This window comes from Pezoporus wallicus, unplaced genomic scaffold (genome assembly GCF_028554395.1).
Source record: "Pezoporus wallicus isolate ANWC-B61680 ecotype Strahan unplaced genomic scaffold, APGP_CSIRO_Pwel_v1 contig_7985, whole genome shotgun sequence".
Taxonomy (NCBI): domain Eukaryota; kingdom Metazoa; phylum Chordata; class Aves; order Psittaciformes; family Psittacidae; genus Pezoporus; species Pezoporus wallicus.
Genome location: NW_026636538.1, coordinates 1,934,067 through 1,957,622, shown reverse-complemented (window position 1 = coordinate 1,957,622; position 23,556 = coordinate 1,934,067). Strand labels below are relative to the sequence as shown.

Genomic DNA, 23,556 nt, shown 5'->3' with positions numbered 1-23,556 from the left:
AAAAAAGCTGAGCTTCGCCCACCTACATTAAAATTTAAGTAATGCCTCATGTAGCTTTGTGGTGAGAGAAGGCAACTTCAACAGCACTCTGTGAGACTGAGGTTAGTGGAAAGACAATACATGTAAATAGAGAATTCACCACTAAAAAAGGCTTTCATGAAAAAATCTAAGCATGGTCATGATACAGATGAATCCTTGTTGTGTTGGAATTGATGGCAAAGCTCTTCAGTGACTTCAGCGAAGTTAGGATTTTACTGAAGGTGCTGAAACGTCCCCTACTTTTTGGCACACCCCATACTTCACGGGTGTTCTTTTCTTGTATTTGGAACAGAGAAATTAAGCAGTCTATGAACTACCTGACATAGATTTAGAAAAACAATAACTGGGATATGTGTGTTTATTTTTGAAATGATCTCTCATATGATTCCACTTGAGAATTTAACACAATAAACATTGTTTCCCGAAAGTGTAAAAATATAACATTCTTCTACCATTAAAAGAAGATAATTCATCCAAAACCTCAGTATTCAAATGGCTTAGAGATCTTTCAATATGAAGATGAAGGATTTCTGCTCTTACTGGCAAACTTGGTGCATCCAAACTCAGCAAAAGAACTGATCCGTTTTAAAGTTAGCATTTGCAGAAGAAGGAAGATCTAAGCAAGTAAATACAGCTAGCAGCCAAGCAAGACCACTGCACTGGAAGAAGCAAGATAAGAAACATGCTGAAAGGAGCTGTTAGATGTCACAGAAAAATAAAAGGAACTGTTCTCACTGTGACTCTGTAGGCACAGGCAGCCTGTAACTTGCCAAACAATAAACAGCTCATGCACATACAGTTGTGAGAACCTCTTAAGAAAAGAGGTGGTGCTTACCAAGAACCCAGACTTCCTCTACTTTATTGCTGTCACAGATATGAAATGTCATGATCAATAAGAGGACAGAAGGAAGAAGCCAAGTCCCTTTCATCCAAAGTTGATTGAAGTCAACCTTGGGGTGCATGCAAGCAGCAGTGCTACAGGTTTGGCACTGAGACCTCTGGCCTCCTGACCCAAGGTGAGTATGCCCATTGCTAAAAGCCTCATCACTGGTGTAACTTTATCTTCAAAAAACCCACCATACTCAGGTCTTTACCTCCAATTCAGAAGGCACTCGCTGTTGTTTCAGCTGCACCTTCAGCACATCTTTTTGCTGATCATCTTCCAGACAATCTATTTCAGTCACGGGGAATGCCTGCTGCTGCGTGTCTTCACTGATGCTGACCACAAAGAGTACCTCTGAGGTGAGCAGCAAGCAGCCTTCATGCTGCTGGCCTGATCCACTCACAATCATGACGTCTAAGGCCATATGGACCTCTGGCTTTCCCAGAGATTGCAGCATTTTCCTGCATTATCAAAGGGAGGGTGGAGGCAGAGGAGAGAAGAAGAACAAAAAAGTAGTCAGTGTTATGCATTGGCTCCTCCAGGACTTCTTTTGAACACTTAAGCCTGTAACTATCACCTCAAACTTTAAGCCAGGGAATATTTTTCAAATCTCCATTACTGAAAGATGTAAGACTTAAGATTTAGAGAATGAATGTGAAACTGTTACTTATCAAAACTCTTTAATCTTTTGCTGCAAAATTGGCCTACTAACTGTGCTAGGTCAGCCTATTTCCCATCCTAATAGAAAAATTACCCTGAGAAGTGGCTTACAAATTCAGCACAGAAAATAAAGCTATCTTCACTAACAGCTGTTTCTGGAGAGGTGCAGTATTTTTCTTGGGCTCAGCACAATGATAAATAAGTAAGAACTCACTGAATGCCATTAAATAAAGATCAGCTCTGTAGTTCTAAAGCTGGAAGCAGGTCAGCAGCCCATCATTTGCAGATTGGGTTTCTATGCACTACCTTTGTGTTTAATGTTCCTAAACAAACTGCCATAACTCAGCCTTTCCTAGAGAAGCAGCCTGTTAACTTGACCACGGGCCAGAACCTATTAATAAACAATGTGGATGTAAAAATGAGCAAGTGTCTAAATAATTTTACCAGACATATTTGACGTGGCTATTTGGAGCCTGCTCAACACGTTGATCATCTGGATGAGAGCGCTGCTTGGGAAGCTGAGAAAGTCCAGCTCCATGCAAAATACCTGTGGTAAGAGAACGTAAGTTTTTAGTAGTTGTTTTCTACAGAACAGTTACGTGTTGCAGTGATGTCATCTGTTTAGAGCAGTTCATAAAATAGTGCAGATCCAAAATGATGTCACATCTTTGGAAGCTGTAGTCGAGATAATTCATTAAATATTACAACGCAAGAGTTGTGCACTTAACCCCAGTGATCTTGCATTAGCAAGAAACAAAAAAACTCCACTGTGTGTTCTAAAAAGCAGCCATACACTTGCAATCAAGAAAAACACAATGCTCCTGAGAGCCATCATTCCAGAGTAGGATCGGACACATCACTTAGCATTTATGCAGAAAACTCAAGACCTTTGTTAACTTTCTTGCTTAATATTAAAATAATTTCATATATGTGTCACGATTAGTACAAATTAGAAGGCAAGTTTGCCTAGATACTGTATCTAGATGTTCAGTTACTTAATCCAGGCATTAAACAGATTCATATACATTTATGAGATCTCCCGGGGCATCTGGTTTATTGTGAATTCTTCCTAATGCCAGCAGAGAACAGAGACTACAAGCAGCAGTTACACAGGTTCCTAAACAGACTATCCAAAGCTGAAGGCGATATGGTATGTATGCTTCCAGCTAGCCTGAGAACTCTTAAAGATGAGGTACGGTCACCAGAAAGAATGAGTGGCTTGAAAAAGAAATCAGAAATTAAGTAGTTTTACAAAGTTTTACAAGGCAGACAGGCAGTAGGTTACGCAGTGAGCCCTGCAGTGAGGCAGCTCAGTGCGAAGTTACTCTTTAAAGAAAGACATTTTCTTTTGTCTAATTAAGCATTCCATGGAAGCAAAAGGCATTTTTGCATAAGGGTGTCAATAACTCAGATTCCTTTTTACACAATGGATAATAATTTAAACAAAACATCAGCACTGAAAAAAAAAACCTTTAATTTTTAGCACAGATGTTGATGGTAGTACTTAAAAGCAGCATCCCAGTTGTAACAGTTGGCTTACCGAGGTTCTCAGCATTATGTGCGTGAAAATGTTATTTACAGATGGAGGAAGAGAGAACATGTGTTTATTTCTGTGTGGTCCCCCACCCCTCGGTCTCCCCCAAGAGGCACGGTCCCATTTCCAATCCAGTTGTGGGTAAGAGTTACTTGAACTCTGTGTGTTTTCCTCTCACGCACCATCAGCTATTATTGATACAGTTTTTATGTTTTTTTTCCTGGCTAACTCTTTTTGTCACATGCTCATGGAAAACATGATGTCTTGTATATCGTATCTGCCATGAAAGTGTCCTTCTACTGTTACAAGTTTCTTGATAAAGACTGCAGCAGAAGTAAATCTAGAAAGAGTAACGCTGAAGGCAGCAAAACCAATGCACAGGCAGCCAGCAACAGACTGAAGTTTCTGATTTTACTGATATGGGTTTTATACCTATGGGATGCATAATTCAGGAGAACGGTTATTATTTACACTCATCAAATAAGATAAATTTAACTTGAAAGAAGTGTAATAATTGTTTCATTATTTCTTTAAGTAGGTTGCTTCAAGGAATGAGTTCTGCATGTGATGGGAAGCATGGAAACAATATCCTGAACTTAAGCCCTGGGAGAGCTACTCATATGCTAATCAACATCACAAACATAAATACTGCTAGCAATTAAAGACTTAAATCTTTAAGATTTATCCTGTGTAATTTGTGAAGCAAAATTATTGACACATTGTTCTTATATCAACAGGTCACCCTCCTTTTCTTTCCTGACACCCCTTTTAAATATCCAGACCAACAGCTTTGATTTATGGATACTGGAAATAAATTAATTAGTGCATTTTCAGATTTTTATCTTTTATGGTTTTTGGTCATTCAGAAGTATTCACATCACTTTGACAGGATTCATCACTGCTGTCACAAAGTGCTCAGCCTAGCTGGAAAACCCACCTCTGGTTGTTAAAGGTTACTTGTATCTCCAAAACCAGGACTCTCTTCTCACAACTCCGCAGTTTAAAAGGGATGCTCCCACTACATGACTCACTTCTTTCTCCCAGGAAAATAACTCTCTCTTTGCGTAGAGACAGCACAACTCTTTCCTTGCTATAACAAAGCAATCTCAAAATAACACTCTAATTGGGTATAGTGTTGCTCTAATACTTTTATGTCAAAAGCTCTTTTGTAAGCACATATGTTTCTGTAACTAATTCTACTGTATTCCAAGAATTACTTCATGCTTTCTGCATTCTGTGTTGCTGTGGCTGTACAATGCTGATCAGTAACACCACAGAGAAGCAGAACAGGATGGCTTTTAAGGAAACGAGCACATTTATAACTATTCAGCACTGGCATTTTTAACCTTTCTCTAAGTAAGCCACACAGCTACTGAGCCAGGTAAGAAAGACACAGCAGGTTGTGCCTGAAAAGCATTTTAGAATTCAAATGGAGATGCTGGAAATAGAGAAACTCACCGTAACCTGTCTGGGAGACGAGCTCAGCTGCTCCTCCGATGGGCTTTGTGAAGACCCCCATGATTCCTTTCCCCACACCCGAGATGACCCCTCTGGCTTTATGCCCAGCTGAAGCCTGGGCCTCAGACACTCGCTGAAAATTCTGCATCGGCTGATCCACAATCCCAGCAATTGCACCTGAAAAAACAGGAGTCCCAGCAATTAGTGAAGATTAATATCCCAGAATAAGAGGAAATCTTACTGCTGGACGTGAATGTTGCCTGGATTACCGACTGTACCCCACCCTTCTTATTACAGCTATTTAGCATGCAACCAATTAGCTAAACACGACCTTAGCTGCAGTTTCAGATAAGTCTCAGCTTCCTCTTTTTTTTAAAACACATTTTACTTTTCAAACATTCAGATCACCGAACCTGACAGCGCGTTTTCATCTTTCAACTACTTTCGCTAAATCCTTTTGCTGAGTTGGTTTAATTTAGCTCATTTTGTGTAGCAATTCTGAAAATGCTGGGCTTGGAATAAAGTCCACCAGTTTTAGAAGACCGGAGCTGCTATGGAAATGAGATTTTCATGTAAGCCTCAGATTGACTTCATGAGAATAAAAACTGCCTGTATTCAATACATCATTTTTATATCCTCTTCCACTGCCAGAAATGTTCATAAGCTAATGCAACTTTTGATATATTACTAAGATTTGCAGAATTAGACTTTGAGACCTTTTGTTACCATTTTGTGAAAACGATCATATTTTACTTTAATGTGCATGGGTCAAACTTTTACAAGTGACACAGTGACCTTCCCAGCTTTTAGTATCAACAGAGAACTCCAGCTCAAATCTTCCTAAATGTAAACAGGTATGTGTGGTGGTACATTCCTTTGATCTTGAGTTTACGCGAGCCACTTAACCACAGACATGTCTCTAGTTATTGCAATTTTGATAGATAAGCTATTTGGAAATTGCTAAGAGTACAGGGATTGGACAAAGTGACATCAGTTAGGAAACAGTGTGCCTGATCCGAGGTTCTCTGCTCAGTGAAAAGCAAGTTTGCAGGCTCCTTGGTACCTTCAGCTGCAAATATCAAGATAAAACAGCTATTTAAGAAGTAGGCCCCTGTGTCACCTTGGTGACTAGGCATTTTTACTGCAACCCAGACATCTCTGAAGATTCGGCTTTGAATGTGGAAGCAAATCCAGGCATAATTCCACAGATTCGGACAACCACAGCTGAGGTATTTGGCCACATGTGGTTACCAGCATGAAATGCACTAGTCAGCTAGCTGCTAACCGGTTTTCAGATGGTTTTAGTTACTGTTACTGGATAAACGGAGAAGTTGCTGACTTTGAACAACAAGAACTAATATCATACTTGGACACTGGTATCCTGTCCAAACAAAAAAAAGAGACAAGGATGAGAAGCAGTACACATTCCCCTAAATCCCTGTCCCTGAGATACTATCTATCAGCAATTCAAGAAACTTGCATTCCCTATAAATGCCTCCCTCTCCTCTTAGAGAGATTGTTTCCAACTTCTACATGTGTATCCTTTACTGATAAATGTATGGTATTTCCCAAAAAAATGCTGGTCTATTTTTTACGTGACACCCAGCTTTTACTGAGCTCCCTCACTGAAGCTGAGCGTGCAGCTGAACACTCACCCTCTGTACCACAAAGGCCGTGAAGCTTCCTCAATGCCATGCCATGGAAACGATACAATTTTCAATTCAGTTCTGTTTCATTAGTACTCACCAGCTGCTCCTGCTGCTTGACTAAAATAATACCCCAACACGGCACTACACAATTGGGATTGTTCATCCAGTCTTTTCTTTTGTACAATTGTGATGCATTTGAAGACATAAAACAATACTTGGTGTTCTGCTAAGTTACAGTATTATGTTACCCTGTGACCTCCATCACCCTATCTATTGAGGTCATCCACAGCAACTGCACTTTCAGGACAGCAGTTATTGCCTTATTAAATGTAATCCACCTAAGTCCTAGCACTAGTAAATTATTTACTGTGATACACTTGAGCAATGTTATAAGGTAATAATAAATAAGAGCCTACTCCAAAGGACCTGTGGTATGCTCCAGGCACTTCTCAGCTGGAATTAGGCCCAGGGGACAAGGAAACAGAATGGAAACTACTGTGACTGTGTTATATAAAATTATTTATATAGTATCCCAAATAATATATAGCTTAATTAACCAGTTGTTTAGTACTTCCACACTTTGTTATTCTGCCATTTTATGCATCCTCTGAACTCGCCTGTGAAGCCATTGCCCTTTTGTACCTGAAATACTTTTGCAAGTTGTGTCTTTCTACCTGCAAAAAATATAACCAATGATGTTCTCTTCTCTCTCTGCTCACCCTTTTTAATCTCTTATCTTGAACTGCAAATCAATGACAATTCATTCATGTACTGTCATTATGCCCACAAATCACATAATAAACTATAGCTTTACTCTTTCATTCAAGAGTGGCTGGCCCTACCACCCTTGCATTGGAGGCAGGATCTGCGCAGCTCCTTTCCTGGGTGCATCATGTGTGGGCAAAGGAGAGGGAAAAAAACACAGAAAGGTCGAAGGCTGAGCAACCTCAAAACCTGACAGCAGTGGGAAAATGATGACACACATGTGAGGTTCACTGCATCTCCTAGTACCAGGAACTGTGCAAAGCAGATGCTCCCTGGGTCCATGTGGCTTCTTTCTTGTGAACATAAAAGTTAGTGGTAGCAGCACCATGCTGGATGGGCTTACCACAGAAGGTCTCTCCCCCAAGATTTCAGTAGGGTATCAGGGAAGCACAGTCTGAAGACAGCTATGGTGTCCTACTTCTGTCCCTGTCTGTTCTCTGTACTGTCCTTTGCCCTTTATTATTTTTTAAATGAAACCATTCTCTATTTTTGTTTTCATTCCTACCCTAGGCATTTAATTTTATACGCATGTCCACATATGTACACACAGATTATGTATGTATAAAGAAAACCTCAATAAAATTAAATACCAAAGCAACAAAACATATTCTTCCATTACTGGACAAAGAAGTTCCAGCAACACCGTAATATCTGCTAAACATCAGATGGGGTGCAATCAGGTTAATGCATGTTGCTCAGTAAGCATAAAAAGATACTTTGATAACTACAAAATTCAGATAGAATCATAGAATCGTTAGGGTTGGAAAGGACCTTAAGATAGCTCAGAATATATCCCTGTATTACTTCAAGAAGAATTTGATTATGGGCAGCAACTGCTTTGCACGCAGACTGACAGTCTTTGGTAAACGCAGCATGGCTTTCAGAACTCGGCAAAGCTCGGCTTGCTTGTGACAAACTCTTTCAGACCAAGAACTAGTTGGGGAAAATCCCCCACCAGCAGAAACTGTCCATGCGCTGCCACGAGTCTGGAAGGTAGCCAAGCTGAAACCATTTTGTTTCCTTTTCTTTTCTCTGTTGTCCGTCAGGATTGCCACAAGCATTTCACACTGAAAACACAGCTGAAGCCTAGTCTCATCACAGCAAACATCACATAAAAATACAGCTAAAGGGAAAGAGCACCTGTTGGTGTGCATTAATATATTTGCAGAATTAGTGTGTGGAATAGCATACACCTTCAGGATTAGCATGGACTCTTAGTATCTCGCTTGTAGATAGGCAAAGTGGAGTGGCTCTGATTCAGTGATAGCTGCACAGCAACAACAACCACCACTCATAATATCAAAAATTTGAACTACTCAAATCCAGGCCTTACCTTCTCTAGCAGCACAGTTGCACTGTCAGTCACTACTACTATCAGTTCACTTTCCCCAAAAGCAAGCAGGAGTACCTGAAATGTTGAGCACTTTTGCCATTGTGAAAAATGTTGTCAGGTTTTTGGTTACTCTGAAATGCTCAACTCCTAAAGGGAGCTACTTCAATACGATATTTTTCACTAGGACCAGTAGTTGAAAACAAAGCTTATAGTTTTCATCTCTTCTTTTATACAGTTACAAATTATTATTTTAAAGCCTGAACCCAGCATGCAAAATGCAAAAAACAGCTCCTTGGTGGGGAGTGCCAACGATCTAAATATTTTACATACAATTCCATTGCATTTTTGTCTAATATGAAAGAAAAAACACACCTATCCCAAAGCTTTTGCTTATTTTCATGCATAAACATTGCTAAAGTGATCCAGAAGTCTCCCTCAAACCAGAAAAGAAGACGACAACCAGCCAAAGATAACAATCAAATCAAACAACACCCTGACAGTGCTTGAGTCATTTAAAATGAGACAGGACAAAGCACTTAAGAATGTACCACAGGGAACAACTTGCACTGAGGAGGAGACAAGAGTACATGATTTTGGCCCTCATTCAGCAAAGCACTTAAGCATGTGCTTAAGTGAATCAAGGCCACCATGAGCCAGATTTTCAGAAAAATCAGGAATGCAACTCTTCCTTCTGCACAGATACCACAATGTATCAGTGAACCGCGGGCTCCTACACGCCCGTGCCTAGGCGCGAAATCTGCATTTGCAGTTCTTAAAGCTGCTTGCCTGAGTCAGATGGCTTTTACAAACATGACAGTCCTGTGACTATCCCAGAAGTCTTTCTCACGTGGCTCAATTATTGCCATTAGAAAGTTATAGAAATTGTGGCTTCCAAAGGTCTTGCTCCCTGCGTCCCTGTGCTCGTTGGAACTCTTCATGATTGTGAAGGGAGATAAGATAGCAGTTTCATTTTGTTACGTATGAAGAACATGGAAGTATTTTTTAGAGTAAGCATCTTCATGTTTACTCTTAACATGCTGGTAAAAGAAAGCAGCACGGTGATACCTCCCCTTCAGCTATGACTGGTTGTGGGGGGAAACCCACAATTCTTTAAAATAAATGGTGAGGACAGAAACAGCTTTCTGATGTGTTTGTAAAAACTGAAATGCAGGTCTAGTCATAATTTAGGTCTCGACACAATTTACATGAACGCTGCTGTGCATACAAAGAAAACACACCTTTTAAAAATCCAGTTTAAATAATTATGGCTGATACAAATTCAGAGGAATAGTTCCAGTTATTCCCTTAGTGAGAGGTCCCACACTTGTCGAATCCAGCTACACATTATCAGTAGCTATTTATCTGGGTGCTGCATTGCCTCCACTGCTAAGAAGAGAGGAATTTTGCAGGCAGGAATCTCGTAATGGCAGGAGTAAGAACAAGATTCTAGCTTGCAGAGGAGCACTGTCTTAAGTGCTACTATGAAGCTCTAAGCTTCTAACATGAAGTCTGATTTTTCAGGAACTCAGGGACGCTGAAATTCTAACTCCTTTTTTTTTTCTGCTTTTGTTTTTAACTCGGGCATACTCCAGCGGCAATGGAAACCTTGTGCACAGGGAGGCACAGGCGCGGTGCATTTGTGCATGCATGGTACGCGTTCCCCACTGTTCTGAACAGCAGAAACTTTGCTTTGCTGCAGCCAAAGCGACAAAGTTTTGCTCTGCAGGCTGTACAGCTGATGCTTTTAGTTCTGAAGAGCTCTGGTGTGTCACTGAAGGGGACAACCACCACATTACCTCGCTGTTTTATTAACGACTGAGCCAAGATCACCAAACCATTTCATCAGCAGATACACACCACGCTGACAGAGTGCTTCTAAAAGTATAATCTTTCCTCCAGCTACTCAACCTGACCGCCCTTAGCCCAATAAAACAAGAAGGAAAAATAAAACCTTCTCCGAAGTGCCTTTGATTTGCAACACCAGTAACAGCTTACTATTGGGAAAGTAGCTACTAATATATGAAATTTCTCCTTTATACGCATTTCTCCCAGGACACTTGCTTGCAGCTTTACAGGCATTATCAAATGACAGTGCTTCACATCATCTAACGTTATTGCTCAAAATAATTTCCAGTAACTTAACCCAAACTTGTAACATTTTTACCACTTCCTCTTCAGGGCTTTCAGGGTTGCGGTTGCAAATTTAGGAGTTGTGTACACTAGTGAAGATTAGGAAAGAGGACAAATCCTTTCAAGCTTCAGCTCTCCTAACCTTTTGCACTGTACTGCTTTTGGTCACTTTGATCTCGAAGGGATTCATACTCTTTAATACGTACTGAGGAACTCTGCCAAACAATACAGTTCTGCATTCCTCTGCTGTGTGACAAGAAACCTAAAAAATACAGCCCCTTACTGCAAAACTTCTCAGAGATTTTTTCCAGTGTGGGTTAGTTTTTGAATTTTTAGGTATTATTTTGAAAAGGCCAGAGTAATCTTCACTTCTAACTACCAACCCCCTTGGCTGCTGAGCAAATACAATTACACTGAATCAGGATAATCTGGGTCTTTTGGTAAAAGCAGAATTCCTCATCAAAGCTTACTTAACATCTGCACTAAGTTCAAGTGGTTTTCAAACAAAACCAAGAATCCCCAATATCTACAGTGCAGCAAAACCAAGCAGGTTTGGAAGGCATTCCTATAACTCATTGGAAAGTAAACATCGGCATGATGACGTCTTTGTGCTTAGTTACAAGTCACCCTGCCCTGTGCAGAATTATTTGTTTCTTCTCAGAGATGCATTATGTACCAATGAAAATATTTCACTAATAGAGTGCAAATTCGCTCTATTAATCTCTGCAATTATTTTATCAGGAAAAAACATACACAAAATTCACGAAATATAATTCACTTGATAAAAAGAAACAGTATCTCATATACATACCGTGAGGCTATTTCACAAGAAAATACCAAAATAAACAGAATTTGCAAGTATAACTCACATGTTGAAAAGGCTGGTGAGCAGATCAGAAAACAGTATCATCACTCAACTTGATATTTAATAGTACATTACCTAGAAGGCTAATGCCTAAACGAGAGAGCCCCTGTCTCAGTCCTTCTCCCAGGCTCTCTGGAAGCTGCCTTCTCCATTCTTCTTGTCTGTTGTAATGCTCCTCATCCAGTGACAGCCTATCCATATTCCGAGCAAGACTTGTTGCCAGATTGGTAATTGATGTCAGTGTACCTAAATACACGGAGATATACATTTGGGTCTGGATCAAAATGCTTTAATTTGAAACACGGAGGCTTTCTATGCCTCACTGCAATACTGAGCTTACGAGAACAGCAAGTCAGCTGAAAAGTCACCCATGTGTAACTTGCTTTACTATTTGTTAAGCATCACCACACTGCTTCTACGGTCTACGTCACGCCTTTTACATTAGCTGGTACCAGGTTTGCCTGTCCAGTGGGAACAGCAGCTCACCCAAACATCAATTCCCAGCTCCCAAACTTCTGTGGGGCTGACCCAAACGGAGGGGGTGTGTGTGTGTGTGATGGAAAGGTAAACAACCGTTTACAGGAGGAGCCAGGGAGGAGGTGTCCTGAGGGAGCCCCCCAGGAGGAGCAGCAGGGTCCTGCCGGGGTCTCTGCAGGCGGCAGAGCCACGCGATGGCACTGTTTGTACAGACTTCGCAACACAAAAGCTGCTCCTGCTCTCCGGCCAGCCCAGCCCTGCTGTTAAAACCCATCCACGCACTTACACAGCTATGACAACTGTATCTATTCTCTCTTTTTTTAAAGGAATAATGAATATGATGAGGCGACAGAGTGTAGAATTTCTGATGGTTAGCAGAAGTACAGAACACCTTTCATATTTCTGCAGTTATCACATGAAATACCGGCTGAGCCAATCTCCATTTCCCACTGGGAGGTTTAAAATTCTGAAGTTTCTGAAATGTTCTTACGCACTGTAGTTAAGCGGTGATCTGTTTAATACATATGATGTTATATGTGAGCTTTGTTACCCTCCCAGCACTTCGCCGCAGCCTAGCAAGCCAAACAAAGCTGCAAGCAATATTGTTTAAAACTTTAACACATCCTTTAACAACGCCTGACAACAAAGCAGTAGTTGGAGCAACAAAGTGAAAGCTCTACCTTTGGAAATGTGTTTTACAAATGATGTTGTTCCTCTGGAAACTCCACTGACAAATGCTCCCGGGCCTCTGGTCAGCCCTTCATAGGGGAGCCTAAAGAAATCGGCTATGCCATTCCCTATACTTCTCACCAGGCTAGCCGGGCTCCCAAGAATTTCCAACGATCCGACAACCCAGCCTGCATGGAAAAACAAGACATATGTTATGGCTGCAAAACCTGCAGGAGCAGCAGTTGTGAAAAGGTTATTCCTTAATTATCTTTTTCACACTAGTATTCATCGCATTCTGACCTTCCTTTGAGCAAAACACAGGAAATAACTCATCCACTATGAATTCAGAAATTGCAATCTTTCATACTTCGTAAATCAAAGAAATCCTTTTGGCAAACTCGCAAATAGCTTTAGAATGACTTCCTTCCAGGAGCTTCCCGTATTTCTGCTAAAAGTGTGCTAGGGAGGCAGATGCTGGAACCTCACAGCTACGGAGGGATGGGACTGCAAGTTCAGATCGCCAGGTCAGTTTTAGACACTATAAGGCAGCCTGGTGATCTCACATCCTTATGTGATAGAATTGTGACAGGGAGTTTACACTGATACAATGTACTGCTTTACGGGAGTGTGCAGGTCAATTGCTTGATGGAGTGTTAGGAAAAGGGATGCAGATTTTTGACAAGTGCTTAAGAAGTTATTTTAAATCCACCCCAATGCTTCTAAGCTGATCATTTTCTTTCAGAGTGCAGTGAAAGCCAGACAAATGTCTTTTGCTCAGTACAGTTGTGTAAACAGCAATGACATCTACATGCTGATTAGGTTACTCATAGGGGAGTATTCCTTATGCATATCCCAGGAGAGGTATCTGCAGATCTGGTTTCCTATATAAGTGCAGGGCTGCCAGCAGCTTGCTGGATGGCCAAGCATGCAGCAATCTGTTGCTGGAAAGCTGTCTGCAGGTCTTGTCTTTCTCAGGCTGGTTGGCAGCAGATTTATTAGGAAATAGTGCTGCATAACTTTCAGCCCTGAGAGAACGATTCAGAAATGGCAATAAACCTTAAATGGGAACTGCCTGGTCTTTGAGTCCTGGTACCATGAATTCCAGCTGGCACTGTGAGAATGACACTGGGTGTGACAGGGCTGGGACACTGAAAGATGGACAGCTTGTCCTCCTGTTCTCCTGCTGAGGGCCTTGATCTGCGCTGCCCTCCTCATTCCCATCTCACCACTGCAAACTCCTGCTATCCAGATGCTTTTCTTGTTTTCTATTAGCCCCTCCCAGTCACTCCTGTGGAAGGCTGAATCATGAAACTGAACAGAAGAGAAAATGTTACTCATATGCAATGAATTAATCTCATACTATCATTCTAAGCTCCTGGAAAATCTATTATTCTTGTTGAATCTGTCCCACATTTCAGCCCTGGCAGCTTGAGAACTCCAGTATCCATAGCATAAAAAGCGGGAACCACAGCAGACATAAGGGAGAGGGTGGGATGGACTATGAGAACAAAAATCAAGTGCTACTGGCAATGCAATAAGGAAGGCAGCAACAAGCACTGTGGCCCCGCAGTGCCTGCCCTGGAAAGGAGCATCCCCTGGCAGTCTCTCCCTGCTGGGACAGGGGAAGCCAGTACTCAGGCTGGGCCTGTACTCCCTCCCTGTAGTATTTTTAATAAATTATCTGTGCCACTGTGCGAAGTGCTGAAAAGCTGGAGGGGTGGGGAGGTGTGTGCAGATGGAAGAGATGTTCTTTCTGCTTGCTCAGATCAATAATGTTACAATAATCCCTTACAGCCTTCGTTGCTTGTTTTTTTTTTTCTCTCTAAATATTCTCATCATTCGTTGTCCTGAGGTGGTGGTGCAATGGAAAGCAGCTGAATGACACCACAGCTTAGTGCCTTGGTGCCCTCCAACTCCCCCAGCAGACACTGCCAGGCTGGAACATGGGAGACTCCAACTCCACTCACCTGTTTAATCAGCTGGTGTGCTCAGGAATGAAAACCACATGAAATGCATGAATGAAACCAGGTAAACACAAAGCTGAGGGGTTGCCTGGTATCCTGGGGGTGAGCTGTGACAGTCTGCCCTGGCTGGTAGGCTGCCACTTTTGGGAAGCTCTGGAAGGAGCATGCTCACCCCTGGAGAGCACATGGGAGGAACGTGCAACCTGCATCAAGTGTGGCCCTCCTTGGCCAACACTCAGAGCAAACCAAATGGCTCCTCACTGCCAGCATGGACCACCCAATCCAAGGAGGAAGGTGTGGGAGTAAGTAAGGATAGGAGAGTGATGAATCAGGAATAGTTCCTCCATTCAGAAGCTCTGTGCTGCATTATACTTTGCAGAAATACAGTATCATGTCAGGTTACCATTTCCCAAAGTATGCTTAGTAATTATGTCCACTAGTATGACTATATCAGCAGAGAGCCACTGCAGTTTCTTTCTAGGCAACTATAGAGTTAGATCTGGCTGATATCAGTGATCTTTTTAAATAGAATTTTATTAACTTTTAAATAGAAGTCAACTTAATTAGAAAAGGATGGGAGATTTCCATTGCAAGCTTTGCTAATTTGAGACAAGCAATGCTAATCAGCATATCTGAGCAAAGCTCTCCAGCGCTACTCACTGCTTACAAGACATATATTCTAGCCACTCTTTTGGAACATATGGGGGGCAGCATGACACACCCCTTTTAGCAAGCTATGGGGTCAATCCTGCCCTCTCCCATAGGGCAGCAACGATCCTTCATACAGCTAAGGGCAAAATGAGACTAACCTGTTTGGAGCATAAGGCATACCTGTTTGGGAATGCCATTTGTGCAGATGCTACCATGATTTATGCATTGGACAGTGGTTAGCAGAAGGGGGTCAAACAACCTGTCATTTTGCAGATTAATGTGGCTAAAATGCAGGAGAGCAAGGTCCTTTTCCACAAGAGACCAATCCAAGAAGTGTAACTCACCTGATGGTGAGGGAAGGTCTCACGGTTTGCAGACCATATAAGGTTTTTGCTTATTTTTTTCCTCCTTTTTAACTTTGTTGACACAGCCTTCTGACAAGTGTCACAAACTCTTCAAAATACAGCATCTTCTTTGCCCAAGCAAACATTAATCAATATAATTCACCATTTTAATAATGGTAACCCCTTTCAAAAAATCTATTTTAGTTTTATTGCTTTGAGTGTGGTTTAAGCAATGACTAAATATATGCTTATGTATTTTCCTGAAGAGAAGTTCCACTGAAGCAAACCTGACTTCATAATATTTAAACCTGTTTGCTTCCATCTACATCATGAGCCCAGAGCAAGGGGTGGCCTTTGCACTGCACCCTGCAAGGGTAGCACAGGAGGTAAGCCCAAACCAGGCTCAGGAATCCCTAACTCTCATATGTACCTCACCTGGGATGTTGCAGATGAAAAGCCGGTATAACCCCAATTTCCTGTCGCAGTCTATCACCACTTGTATCACCACTCCTAGGCAGTTGTGGGGAGAAACATTCACACTGGGCCATAGTTTCACTCTTAATTAGCAAGAAACTACATCTCCCCTTTTGTACTATGGAATTTGACTGTAAAACAAATCCAAATAAGCAGTAAAAGGAAAAACCTGCAAATTTTTGGAAGCAAAATAATGCAAGAAAAAAGTGAATCAGTGCACACTGTGCTGGTGCAAAACTGTGAGAAAGACCAGATCAACATCTCACTATTTCTATTTATAAATACCTGAAATGCATGCGTACAATTTTGGAAATTGTGCACAGAAATCAGGTCACAGCTATGCTTCCAGCACATCAGGATTCCAGAAAATCTGACGGTTAGTATTGCAGGAAAATAAATCCCATGTTTCAGTGTGGATTGCATTACCTACATGTGAACATGGAGAAGCTTCCTCCTGTCTCAGGTAAAAATTCTGTTCCAGACTAAGACATGTCAGAGACCAAATTTCATAATTTCTAAATTAATATTTATGGGAAACAGAATACACCTGCTAACCTAACAGACTAATTGCTTACTATTGATCCTATATGGGAAAAAGTTAGTAACAGCAAACTTCATAGTTCTTGGATCAAAGGACAACAAACATCTGTGTGCCAGTTTAGCATGAAGGCTGTATGAAGAAAGACAGAGTCCTAATCATAAACTGCAACCAAAAGGAGTTTTAACAACAAAAAACCATCCAAGGCTATAATTTACTTCTGAATGCAGAGCAACATGCTGAATAATTTGATTAAACTTAGTTTTGGGGAGTTTATGTGAGGAATGTGGGTTGATTCTGACTAGTGCTATAATACAAAATGACAAAACCTAAGCCTGCTAGAATACATTTTTATGCTGTGTTCAGGGTTTCATAAAGCTTTCAGGTGGCTGGCTAATGTTTAGCACAACCTTACAAATCTTCGCTGGTGTCTGCTCAGCCATTTTATTTCCCTTCTGTTGTATGGCAGAACATGAAAGGTGCCTGAAAATATCATTATCAAAGAGTGTCTGAGGAAAACAATAATGTATGGTTAACATCAAGGTTATTCAGCTTGAGAGACAGTCACAGAATCCTGGTACCTAATAAAAATGTTACGTGTTAAGGAGAAGTACTGACCTGCTCGGAAAAGTGCTCCAGCAGCATAATGCATGGCCAAGGCATGGACAAGTTGCCTGGCAGTGGTGAAGATGGGTCCTCGCTCAAACACAGAGAAAGAGAGAGGGGTGTGATCTGAGGCTATATACAGTTTCAGTGAAGCATGAATACTGACAAGGAGATTAACAGGTTGTATTGTTAATTTTCTTAGCTTCACTGGCTTGACCAAAGCTCTTGCATGCTCTCTCACTTGTTCAGGCAGCACCAGGGTAGTATCTGAAGTATGCATGGATTGAAAAGTGGTTTTGTTTTCTGGAAGATATGTATCAAATAAAGTCTTAATGTAGTAAACAAAGGTGTCTTCCACATACAGCCTAGCTGGTTTGAGCTCAAAGCTGAGGTCATTTATGTGAAACATGAAATTCTCTTCCTCAGAAAAAGCAATGCAGAGTTTTATAAAACAGCTTTCTTTATAGCTTTCCAAATCTTTGTTACAAACAGTGAGGTTGCTCACTCTGGACCACTGCACAGTCTCATTTTTTTCTCCTTGGCACAGCAGGACTGCAAAATGGAAATTGGACTTGCTGTACAACTGATTGTCTAGTTGCAAGTCTTCACAATACACTTGGAGACTATGAAACTGGGGGAGGCCTTCCATGGTGTCCCACTGGAACTCCTGTGATAGGGGTCTCAGGTAGCTGTTGGCTGGAGCCATGTGGAGGAACATGTGGTCTGCTGTGAGACGCAGAAGTTCAGATGACACTTTGTGGTTTGTAATATCATCAAAGGCAGCAAGACTCAACTGACCGATGAACATTTTCAGTGATAGGGTCTGCTCTTGACTTCTAGAAAGGAAAAGCAGTTTTGTTGCTTCATGTACTTTGAGTTCACCCAGCATCTTACTTTCTAGAAAGCTGTCAGAAGAGATGTTCTCTATAATACACAGGAAACTCACTGTACAAGTCCTGTTACTCTTAATGGGATCTGGCAGCTTCAGCCACCACTGTGGATAACACCCAGGAGGTCTTCTAAGAAATGGGATATTTCCATCTATCCTCTTTCTTTCTTATCAATCAACAGGATCGTTTGGACAGGAACATCATTATATACACAGTAATTTCCTATACTTTTTTTTTTGTAACAGAGCCAGATGTTAAAGCAGACAACATTACAATTTTCTGATAATTCACATACAGCCTCAGATGTTACAGTATTTTCTGAGAGACACTACTGAAGGTTACTATTATGGATAATTCATTTCACACCACATACAATGAGTGCCCTCCAAGGAAGCCACCACAGCACTGAGAGCCTCCCTCATGCAATGTTAACTGCCCATTGCCAAGTTTAACTAGCAAGTGGGCTATTATGTATCGCTGATGACCAGTTTCTTGGGGATTAATACTTAATTACTGTGCAAATAAAAACAGTACAACAAATTCCACTCTAATAGTAACAGCATTGCTGGAGGTCAGGCTTTTTGCGTCTTAGAAAGAGGTAGTGTTATAATTGCACTTGAATGGAGCTGAGGTTGCAGTGTGTTATGGAAGTGGGGAAGTCTCCTAAGAAGAGTGTTATAATGAAGCACGGTTATTTAATGACTGTAAGACTATTTCTACAGCCCTTGTACTTCAAAGTTCCTGCCAATTTTAGTGGGAGCCTGTACAGTTACAGATGGCAGGACCTGGCTAAATACATTTTATACTGAAGAACACACTCAAAATTAATTCTGAAGGGAAAATCTGTGTTTTTTGTTGTGTTTTTTTTTTTTTTAAATGAACAACACAGGACTTCTTTTTGTACCAGGCATCCAGTGTTTACCCTAAAGTGACATGACTTTGGTGTTAGATTGTCCTTTTTTAACTGTGACATACAAAGCGTAACATCTGGTCTAAACATATGCCACAGAGCACGCAGCAGTATTAAACAAAACAAACAGTTAAGCCAAAGTTTGTTGGTTAGTTAACACTTAGAAAGCTGACTGACCAGTCAGCACTTTTGGCAATGCTTTTTCATCACCTTTTATGTGCTTTATGTACCTGTTGAGGTTGATCTCGACAGGTCCTGCTCTTCCTTCTGGGGCCAAGGTTATGACTATTGTTCCACACTGATGGGCAATGTCCACATAAACATAGCCAAAGCCAGTTAAGAACACAATCTAGAGAAGAGAGTTAGAAACATACGGAATGCCACTGAAATTACTATTTTTAATGTCGGAATAAGAATTAATCCTATTAGAGATTTCTTACGCAAATCATGACACTTCAGGAAAAACAGAAACAGATATCAATACTAGAAAATAACAGCTCTGATACTTCAAGTATTTCAGTTGAACAGCAAGATGAAATTTGCACCTCATCCTTTAACTGCATAACTGAATATATTTTAATATGAAACTTCTTCTCCAGAAATAAGCAAGATGTGCTGGAGAGGGGGGAAGTTATACGAGAACAGAATAAAAAGGAAATTTTAATTTGCAATTTTAGATGAAGGAGAAAGGCACATTCCTAAAGCTCTGCACAATAACACCTCCACTGGAAAACCAACCCTAAATTAACATTATGTTGCTATGCCCTAGCTCAGAGCTGGTTAGATGAGTGGCTGATAGCATGATGCTAAACACATGAAGATTAAAAATTAAAGTAACATTCTGGATTCATGAAGACTTGCTTAACAACATTGAACACATTCTTAAGCCATCTAACCTGCATTTGAGAGACAACATTCAAAACCAAGGTGTTGCCACAAAGAAATGGCAAAAGTATTAGAAAGCATAAAACATTTTAAAAGGCAGGAAAATGGGAACTTGACAAGAGGTTTGTGTCTTGCTTACAGATGAGCAAATTTTCATTCTGAATAAGTTGTCCTTAGGAATAAATATTCTACTTAAAGAAATAACATATTGGTTTTTGTAGCTTAATTCTACAATAGTTCTGAGCAAGTTTTGTGTTCTTCCACAATACAGAAGACAGGTCTTTTCAGGCTTGGAAAAGTCACAGCAGTCTTTGTTAGAGCAAACTGACTTCTATTTTGTAAGGCTACTATCAGCACAATTGTTTACAAGATTGCAATGACAGAAGAGATAATTTAAAGGAATACAAACTCAAGAGATAACACAAAGATAATGGGCTAGCATAGGTAAAATAAACAGTTGTTTGCTTTGAAGAATCTTTACTGCTGTTAACAAATCACCAGAAGGAAAGCACTTGAAGTTTAGTAGATCAGCACTTAAATAGATTCTCGTTACACTACATATAACAACCTTGCAGAGATAATTAAATTTCATTTATCAAATTATGTCTTATTCTTCTGAGAATTACTATACAAGAATTCATAATTGTGATATTTCAGTTTTAAACTTCTGCTTATCTGAAAGAGATCTGCAATCCTGCATGATGGACGTGGACAAAAAAAGGACACTGAATTTTCAATACACCCTCATTATTCTAAAAACCCCTTACTGATCTTAAAGATTGGAAATTTTAATTCAAATTTCAGATGTTATTAATTTTTGTAAATTAATAACATTTTCATTTAATAGAATAAGTACCTATCTGTGACTAGGTAGAAAGAGCACAAATTACTCAAGATCTTCTAAATCCCAGTTGTTTCACAATCTGAACCAAGCATGTGAAGCTATTAGCTTATTCCTTATTTACTTATAGTTTCCTAAGATGGACTGAGAAATCCTGGGGAAATTCTCTACTTGTAAACCCTAAAACTTTGTTAACAGAAGGCTACACTTCTTATTTGGAGAGTTCTTCAAATAGACAATGATCCCCAAATGTTGTCTTAGCATCTAATTCCTTGTAGGAGCCAGATACTTATAAAGAACCCTGGTCTGGCATAACATTAATGGCTGAAATTTGAAACCTTGCATTGCTTGACTGGCTTGCTGAATGAAACTGAACTACTTGCAATATAACATAACACTCAATAATCAAGAGCATTTTTGTGATTGGTCCCCAGGGAAAACATCTGAAACTAGTATTTCTTTCAAAGAGAGAAGCAGTTTATGTTGATTCCATGTAAACTAATGACTTCAAAGATGGAAAAAATTCCCATCAAAAAGAATTACTCCAGTCAAGGAAGTTTTCATTTACCTCAAAACAGGAGAAAAATAACAGAAGGAAACAAAAGGTTTTTTTTGCTTTGTTTTGCTTTAAAAAGACATGAGTAGCTTCTGTAAAGACACAGAGGGAGAATGACAGTGATGATTCTTACAAGATGTAAATATAAAAATCCTGTGTTAATTAAGTCACCAAATAGAAGGATTTTCCTGGATCCTTTGCTTATAGGGGATTCTTTGTTTACAGGGGCCAGAAATTATCAGGACTGATTTTTCTCCAGGGAACACCAAGTTGATGAAAAAGAAGTGAAAAAATTCAGTGCTAGAAAGCCTGTATTTTTATCTAGCTATTTTTAAAAATAGCCAGTGAAGAAGGTAATCTGTATTCTAAAACTTCCACAGATTAGGGAGGAGAACTCCCAAAACTTAAATTAAAAAAAAAAACAACACCAAAAAAAATTGCCTCAAAGCCCAAAAAACCCAACAGCACTTAGAGGAAGAAGAGCTCCAAATACTTACCTAAAAAACCCCCTAAACCCAACAGAGTTTAATTAACCAACAGAGTATGCTTCTTGCAAAGGAACAATATACTGTGCAGGTCAGAAAGACAACCATTTATGCTGTGAACTCGGAAAGAGTTCATAATGATTTACCTGTGTTCCTTGATTGTTGATATCCACAAAATCACTCCATTCATTTACTAATTCATCATATGACACCACTTTCAGAAGAATGCTGGGCAACAAATCTCTTGTTTTGCAATCTGGATAGCTGGAGACTTGATGGTAAAGTTCATGATGAACTGAACATTCAGCTGGAATCCTTCTACAATAAACTTCAAACTTTGGTGTATCTGAAATTTCATAAAATATACAGGATTAGAACTTTCTAAAACCTGCACGAAATGAAAACTCACCTATGCTTACACAAACAAGGAAGTTTCTGTCTAAAATATTACTAATAAATAAAAACATTACTCTTCTATTGGTTACAATTTTATATGTTTGGGTTTTTTTTCCCTTTCTTTTTCAATACACTAAGGTTTACATAAATAATGTTCTACTTATCACTGCATTAACATTAATGTTTTGTGTTACACTTGTGAATCTTAGGAAATTAAAATGTTCCATGGGATTGAACTGATGTCAAAAGGACTCTACTGCCTACTAGTTTCCTACAGCTGAGTCACCTTGATGGATGCAACTAGGGAGACCCAAAAGCCTGGAGTCATGTAAATTCATACTTCTGACCTCATGCTTAGCTCCATTAGCTTCCAGGCTTCAGTACCTTCCAGAGTCTGTCACTTTCAGATGGATCTTCATGAGGGCATCAAGTTCTTGTTTTATCAAAAACACATACTGAACTCAATTTTGCACTGGAGATACAGAAAAATAATCTATACTATAACACTGCACTGTTTCTGCATACTACCTACCTTTGAAGTTTTCTTTTACAAGCAATGGAACAGAGCACCTATTGTGAATAATTATACGAGGGCTAGGATCTTCTGTAAGTGTTAGGTACGTCACACCAAGATGCTCTTGGTAAGTGAGGGCTATAGCTCTAAAACAGAAGCAGATATATTTGATTATGCATGTTTTGGATGAAATCTTTACATATCATTACTCTGAACAATAGAAACATTCAAAATTAACATCTTTAAGACTCTTTATAATCAAGTTCTTAGTCACAGATATTTACAAATATTTAGGCAAGTACATATCTCCACTGAGAGTTATACTGAAACAGAGAAATGCGTGGAAATACCACAAAAAACAGTATTAGAGAAGAAATCACTTAATAGAGACAACTCATGAGTTAAATCAAGTATGTGTGTTTACAAGATGAGAGCCCTGGCCAGCAGAGATTTATATTAAATTAAAAACATGAGATTGTAGGTCCAAATTTTCAACATAAATCTTTAAAATTTTCCAGAAGAATTTGCACGCATACTTTTTTGATACACATGAAAGATATTTTTAACAAATACATAAATTTGTAACTGACTGCTCGCCTGGAATGATCCCCAATGCTATCGCCCCTTCAAATGTTAATCTTACGGATCATCACTACATAAATTTCTAAAATGAAAATAAATTAATTTAGTTCTACTTATTAGCTGCATAAAATGTCTTCATGCATAAACACAAGTTCATGTTTTCTTGTGCAAATTTATTGGCTCTTTCTAAAAAACTTCACCTCATGGTGATTTTAAAAAATCCAAACAGTCTGCAAATTGGATTAGGATCACGAGATTCTCTGTATCCATCTCGCAATCATGAAGAAGCTTTTCCGTGTTCTTCCCATTATTATTTTTGTTTTAATCTGAGTCTTTATGAGAATCTTTAGTACCCACACTGATACTTCTTAGACTACAGAGGAACAGTATGTGGGTTTGAACGATATCAAGCACTTCAGGCAAGAGGAAGATCATATTGCTGCAGCTTCTCTAATTTC

The 23,556-nt window shown here is 39.8% G+C and overlaps 1 protein-coding gene across 7 annotated transcripts in view; it reads right to left on the bottom strand.

Moving 5' to 3' along the window:
- VPS13B (vacuolar protein sorting 13 homolog B) overlaps nt 1-23,556 on the bottom strand; it is a 442,303-nt gene that overhangs the window by 6,897 nt on the left and 411,850 nt on the right. For 6 of the 7 annotated variants that reach the window (XM_057400543.1, XM_057400540.1, XM_057400541.1 and 3 more), the window contains 9 exons: nt 22,535-22,662; nt 21,753-21,952; nt 19,070-19,188; nt 17,052-17,875; nt 12,474-12,650; nt 11,392-11,562; nt 4,575-4,751; nt 2,027-2,129; nt 1,134-1,383 (listed from right to left, as the gene is read on the bottom strand). In XM_057400543.1, the coding sequence (XP_057256526.1) occupies nt 1,134-1,383; nt 2,027-2,129; nt 4,575-4,751; nt 11,392-11,562; nt 12,474-12,650; nt 17,052-17,875; nt 19,070-19,188; nt 21,753-21,952; nt 22,535-22,662 (2,149 nt within the window). The remainder of the gene's footprint in view (nt 1-1,133; nt 1,384-2,026; nt 2,130-4,574; nt 4,752-11,391; nt 11,563-12,473; nt 12,651-17,051; nt 17,876-19,069; nt 19,189-21,752; nt 21,953-22,534; nt 22,663-23,556) is intronic. The other variant, XM_057400542.1, reaches the window with a different exon arrangement.